The 7,063-nt window shown below is 44.5% G+C and overlaps 1 protein-coding gene across 1 annotated transcript in view; it reads left to right on the forward strand.

Annotated features, from left to right (window-relative positions):
* The window catches only part of PDCD2L (programmed cell death 2-like), a 32,506-nt gene that overhangs the window by 2,646 nt on the left and 22,797 nt on the right, over positions 1-7,063 (forward strand). Inside the window, exons 4-5 of the mRNA XM_011947498.1 lie at positions 3,873-4,246; positions 5,989-6,099. Of these exons, the coding sequence (XP_011802888.1) occupies positions 3,873-4,246; positions 5,989-6,099 (485 nt within the window). The remainder of the gene's footprint in view (positions 1-3,872; positions 4,247-5,988; positions 6,100-7,063) is intronic.

Raw genomic sequence — 7,063 nt, forward strand, 5'->3', positions numbered from 1 at the left:
CTTTGTTTCATATACACTTATTTAAATATGTGTCTTTTTTTTCTGAGACAGAGTTTCACTCTTGTTGTCCAGGTCAGAGTGCAATGGCACGATCTCGGCTCACTGCAGCCTCAGCCTCCCGGGTTCAAGCGATTCTCCTGCCTCAGCCTCCTAAGTAGCTGGGACTACAGGCACACACTACCACGCCCAGCTAATTTTTGTATTTTTAGTAGAGACGGGGTTCACCATGTAGACAGGATGGTCTCAATCTCTTTACCTCGTGATCCGCCTGCCTCAGCCTCCTAAGGTGCTGGGATTACAGGCGTGAGCCACTGCACCCGGCCACTCCACATTTCTTTAACCACCATTCTACTCTACTTTGAGGTTAATTGTTTTAGATTCCACATATAAGTGAATACATGCAGCATTTGTCTTTGTGTCTGCCTTATTTCACTTAGCAAAATGTTCTCCAGTTCTATCCATGTTGTCACAAATGACAGAACTTCCTTTTTTTTTTTTTTAAGGGTGAAGAATATTCCATTGTATATATAGTAGTTTTTTCAAACTTACACTGAAGGTCTTGAGACACAGTTTACTGATTTTCCTGTTTGGGAATATATATAGGGATGTACATGTATGTGGTTGTATGTGATAACATATATGTCTTTATAGTAAATATACTTTGTGAGATATATATATATGTTTTAACACATTTCATAAGATGAAATCTGAATTTATTGAAAAGGCAGGCAAGTTGGTAGCTGCAGAACAAAATTTAGCCTCCTTTGACAGTAAATGTGTCTTTATATATACACAGTTCTTTTTTCTTTTCTTTTCTTTTTTTTTTTTTTTTGAGATGGAGTTTCACTCTGTCTCCAGGTCAGAGTGCAATGGCACGATCTCGGCTCACTGCAGCCTCAGCCTCCCGGGTTCAAGCGATTCTCCTGCCTCAGCCTCCTAAGTAGCTGGGACTACAGGCACACACTACCACGCCCAGCTAATTTTTGTATTTTTAGTAGAGACGGGGTTCACCATGTAGACAGGATGGTCTCAATCTCTTTACCTCGTGATCCGCCTGCCTCAGCCTCCTAAGGTGCTGGGATTACAGGCGTGAGCCACTGCACCCGGCCACTCCACATTTCTTTAACCACCATTCTACTCTACTTTGAGGTTAATTGTTTTAGATTCCACATATAAGTGAATACATGCAGCATTTGTCTTTGTGTCTGCCTTATTTCACTTAGCAAAATGTTCTCCAGTTCTATCCATGTTGTCACAAATGACAGAACTTCCTTTTTTTTTTTTTTAAGGGTGAAGAATATTCCATTGTATATATAGTAGTTTTTTCAAACTTACACTGAAGGTCTTGAGACACAGTTTACTGATTTTCCTGTTTGGGAATATATATAGGGATGTACATGTATGTGGTTGTATGTGATAACATATATGTCTTTATAGTAAATATACTTTGTGAGATATATATATATGTTTTAACACATTTCATAAGATGAAATCTGAATTTATTGAAAAGGCAGGCAAGTTGGTAGCTGCAGAACAAAATTTAGCCTCCTTTGACAGTAAATGTGTCTTTATATATACACAGTTCTTTTTTCTTTTCTTTTCTTTTTTTTTTTTTTTTTTTAGATGGGGTCACCCAGGCTGGAGTGCAGTGGCATGATCTTTCCTCTTGGGCTCAAGCCATTCTCCCACCTCAGCCTCCTGAGTAGATGGGATTACAGGCACGTGCCACCATGCCCAGCTAACTTTTTTATTTTTTGTAGAGATGGGGTTTTGTCATGTTGCCCAGGCTGGTCTTGAACTCCTGGACTCAAACAGTCCACGCACCTCAGCCTCCCAAAATGCTGGAATTACAGGCGTGAGACACTGGGCCCGGCCTGCACCCAGTTCTTGATGTTTGCTAGGCATAGTACTAGCAGTACTCGAATAAAAAGTTGAAGACAGTGCCTATATTTGTCAGGGTTCAAGTGCAGATAATTAGAAAAGTACTGTTTTTTTTGTTTGTTTTTGTTTTTGAGACGAGTCTCACTCTGTCTCCCAGGCTGTAGTGCAGTGGCGTGATCTCAGCTCATTGAAAACTCCACCTCCTGGATTCAAGCTATTCTCCTGCCTCAGCCTCCCGAGTAGCAGGGATTACAGGCACGTGTAACCATGCCTGGCTTTTAAGCTGAGACAGACTTAACACAGGAGTCAGGTTTTTAGTAAGTGGATAGTCTGAAGGAGGAGGCTCCAGGAATGCCCTCCAGAATCACACCTGAGAACTGTCCCTGAAGGAGAAGGTGCTATGCCACCTCTCCTGCTGTCAGGAAGCTTAAGTGTGATCTGGTGAACTAGTCGCTGTCTTCACCACAGAACTGTTGGCTCTAAAACCTTGTTCTGTCTATGTCAACACTCTGACTGCCTTTTGCTACGTGGTCTTTCTTTCTACTTAACTCTGTCGCAAGTTCATGTCTCTCTCTAGTAGACCTGATTAGCAGACACCTAATCATATCTGAAACCCTTGCTGCTAAGGAGTCTGGGAAATGTAGTTCTTTCTTTTCAGTTCCTGCAATACATGAAGCACAACAAAAAGATATTGGAACAGATGGTTGAATAAACCATGTACTATATCTGTCACACTTGCCCCATGAAGGGGTGGCCTGCCCCTCCACACCTGTGGGCGTTTCTTGTTAGGTGGAAGGAGAGACTTGAGAAAAGAAATGAGACACAAAGTATAGAGAAAGAAAAAAAGGGGCCGGGCGCGGTGGCTCAAGCCTGTAATCCCAGCACTTTGGGAGGCCGAGACGGGCGGATCACGAGGTCAGGAGATCGAGACCATATCTCTACTAAAAAATACAAAAAAAAAAAAACTAGCCAGGCGACGTGGCGGACGCCTGTAGTCCCAGCTACTCAGGAGGCTGAGGCAGGAGAATGGCATAAACCCGGGAGGCGGAGCTTGCAGTGAGCTGAGATCCAGCCACTGCACTCCAGCCTGGGCGGCAGAGCGAGACTCCGTCTTAAAAAAAAAAAAAAAAAAGGGCCCAGGGTACCAGCGCTTGGCATACAGAGGACCCACGGCAGCACTGGTCTCTGAGTTCCCTTAGTATTTATTGATAATTATCTTTACCATTCTTAAAGATAAGGGAGTGGCAGGACAAATAGATCATTGTAGGGAGAAAATCAGCAGTAAGACATATGAACAAAGATCCCTGTGACATGAATAAGTTTAAAGAAAAATGCTATGCCTTGATATGCATATGCAAACATCTCCATAAACCTTTTAGCAGCATTGCGCCAGCCAAGTCCCGCCTTACAAGTCCCACCTTTTGCCATAAGGCGGTTTTCTCCTATCTCAGTAAACAGAGCATACAATCGGTTTTACACCGAGATGTTCCATTGCCCAGGGACGGGGAGGAGACAAATGCTTTTCTCTTACTTTAGATTAAGAGAATGGTGATGACTTAACCAGCAGGCTGCCTTCAGGCACTTGTTTAACAAACCACATCCTGCACAGTCCAAAATCCTTTAAACCTTGAGTCACCACAGCACATGTCTCTTGCAAGGACAAGGTTGGGGGTAGGGTCACAGATTAACAGCATCTCAAATACAGAACAAAATGGAGTCTCTTATGTCTGCTTCCTTCTATATAGACACAGTAACAGGCTGATCTCTCTTTCTTTTCCCCACACCCCGAAAAGGAAAGACAAGTATTTTAAGTTTCCTTCAACATACTTTTGAGTACATAAAGTCTAGAAAGTTTGTTTGGAGTGTGCCAGAGGGGAAGGGGCTGGTGTGAAGGCTCCCTCTGGAAGGCGCAGGGATGGGTGGCTGGAACTGAAGTAATAGAATAAACCTCCCAAATGTGCTCGGACCTCATTCACTGAATATTTTTCCAGACACAGGAAAACAGCCTTGCAGCTGAGGACTGGTGTGAAGGTGCTGATGACTGGGGAAGTGACCCTGAGGAGGCGCCTTCACCACAGCTTACCTTGGATTTGGGGAGTGATGCCAGCAGTGCCAAAGATGTAGATTGGACTGCTCGGCTCCAAGACCTCCGCCTGCAGGATGCTGTCCTGGGTGCTGCCCATCCTGTGCCTCCTGGGGAGCAGACCGCCTTGTCTCCTGGGCTGCCGCTATTCCTGCCCTACTACATCTGTGTTGCAGATGAGGATGAATATATGGACTTTGTCAACCTGGATCATGCCCACAGCCTTCTGAGGGACTATCAGCAGAGAGAAGGCATTGCCATGGATCAGTTGCTTTCCCAAAGGTGAGGATGTGTGCTCCTGAGGTTGAGAGGTGACTGGATTGGGAAGCAGCCACAGGAGGTACCCTTCAGTTTCACCACAGGACCTGGGGAAACTGTCAGGCAGAACTTGTATGTAGGACCTTTTCGCTTTACTTCCTTATTAGCCAACTTGAGTTAGCTTGAAAACCCTGCTGTATTTATAATTCCTGTTAAGAAAGTGAACAAAGATGAACAAACAGAAGTTAGAGATGGCAAGTATTTATAGAAGATGTGTTCACTGACTCTAACTTTCTTTTATATTTCTAATATGTCTTTATAGCAGAGACAGGCAAGTTAGAAAACTGCCATTTGATCTGGGATAATAAGATTGGGGTGAAAAAATGGAAAAAGGAAAAGAAAAATGCCGTTTGTTTATTGACTCTTGGCTGTGGCTCCAGAACTGGCTCAGGACCTCGGAGATGCTTTCAGATCCTCAATTCTGTAAAGTGAGAGTGATAGTGATATCTCTGTTCTCTGTTTCATCACATGATTTTGAGAGTCAAACGAGAGAGTAGATGTTGAAAGGCTTTATAAACCAAAGCTCTCTAAAGAAGTAAGAATGATCATTTTTGCTTATTGATTGATTGAGAGAGACAGGGTCTCACTCTGTCACCCACGCTGGAGTTAATTGCTGTGATCACAGCTCACGTAGCCTTGAACTCCAGGGCTCAGACAATCTACCTTAGCTTCCCAAGTAGCTGGGAGTACGGGTGCGCGCCACCATGTCTGACCAATTAAAATTTTTTTTTTCTTTTGGAGTTTCACTGTTGTTGCCCAGGCTGGAGTACAATGGCACGGTCTCGGCTCACTGCAACCTCCACCTCCCGAGTTCAAGTGATTCTCCTGCCTCAGCCTCCCAAGTAGCTGGGATCACAGGCGCCTGCAACCACGCCCGGCTAATTTTTTGTATTTTTATCAGAGATAGGGTTTCAAGATGCTGGCCAGGCTGGTTTCGAACTCCTGACCTCAGGTGATCTGCTCACCTCGGCCTCCCAAAGTGCTGGGATTACAGGCATGACTTTTTTTTTTTTTTTTTTTGATATGGAATCTCACTCTGTCACCAGGCTGGAGTGCAGTGTCGCAATCTTGGATTACTGCAACCTCCACTTCCCGGGTTCAAGCGATTTCCTCTGCCTCAGCCTCCTGAGTAGCTGGGACTACAGGCGTGCGCCACCACACCCAGCCAATTTTTTGTGTTTTTTAGTAGAGATGGGGTTCCACCATGTTGGCCAGGATGGTCTTGATCTCCTGACCTTGTGATCTGCCTGCCTTGGCCTCCCAAAGTGCTGGGATTACAGGCGTTAGCCACCGCACCTGGCCTGTTTTTTTTTTTTTTTTTTTTGATATGGAATCTCACTCTGTCACCAGGCTGGAGTGCAGTGTCGCAATCTTGGATTACTGCAACCTCCACTTCCCGGGTTCAAGCGATTTCCTCTGCCTCAGCCTCCTGAGTAGCTGGGACTACAGGCGTGCGCCACCACACCCAGCCAATTTTTTGTGTTTTTTAGTAGAGATGGGGTTCCACCATGTTGGCCAGGATGGTCTTGATCTCCTGACCTTGTGATCTGCCTGCCTTGGCCTCCCAAAGTGCTGGGATTACAGGCTTGAGCCACCGCGCCCGGCCCGATAAATTTTTTTAAAATAAAATTATCTTGTTTCCTCTTGCAAATGCTGTAATTTTCTGGATATAGACATTCACAAGTGTTTTCTGCTTCTGTTTTTAGCCTTTCTAATGATGGTGATGAAAAATATGAGAAAACCGTAATTAAAAGTGGAGATCAGACGTTTTACAAATTCATGAAGCGAATTGCTGGTTGTCAGGAGCAGATTTTGAGGTAAAAAAAGGCACAGTTCATTTTATTGTTTTCCTTGATTATAAAGGTAATACATGTTCGTTTGGAAAACACAGGAAAATATGAGAAAAGCAAAACCTACAGTATTCCCCAAATCAAGAGAGAACCTAACACCTGCTTTATAGGACCTAATACCTACGTTATAGGATGTGTAGGAGGATTCAGTTGTGTAGAAGGATTCAGTAAGGTAAAGCGCACTCATTTGTCTAACAAATACTTATGGAGTCTATTCTGCATGCCAGGTGCTGCTATTTGTAGGTGCTGCAGATATAGCAGGAAATGGCACAAAGTCCGTGTTCTCATAGCCTTTATTATTATTATTAATTTAATTTTTTTTTCCTTTGAGAAGGAGTCACGCTCTGTCGCCCACGCTGGAGTGTAGTGGTGTGATCTTGGCCCACTGCAACCTCCACCTCTCGGGTTTAAGCAATTCTCCTGCGTCAGCCTCCTGAGTAGCTGGGATTATAGGTGCCCGCCACCATGCCTGGCTAATTTTTTTTTTTTTGTATTTTAGTAGAGACGGGGTTTCACCACGTTGCCAGACTGGTCTCGAACTGCTGGCCTCATGTATTCTGCTCGCCTCGGCCTCCCAAAGTTCTGAGATACAAGTGTGAGCCACCATACCTGGCTTTAATTTTTTTTGTTGTTGTTTTTTGACAGGGTCTTGCTCTGTTGCTCAGGCTTGAGTGCAGTGGTGTGATCAATCATAGCTCAGTGCACCCTCCCGGGCTCAAGCGATCTTCCCACCTCAGCCTCCCAAGTAGCTGGGACTACAGGCACATGCTACCACGCCCAGCTAATTTTTGTGTATTTTTTTAAAAACGGTATTTCACCATGTTGGCCAGGTTGGTTCCAAACTTCGGGGCTCAAGCCATCCACCTGCTTTGGCCTCTCAGAGTTTGTTCTAGGATTACAGGCATGAGCCACTGTGCCTGGACTATTATTA

Source organism: Colobus angolensis, unplaced genomic scaffold (genome assembly GCF_000951035.1).
Source record: "Colobus angolensis palliatus isolate OR3802 unplaced genomic scaffold, Cang.pa_1.0 Scaffold107, whole genome shotgun sequence".
NCBI classification, from domain to species: domain Eukaryota; kingdom Metazoa; phylum Chordata; class Mammalia; order Primates; family Cercopithecidae; genus Colobus; species Colobus angolensis.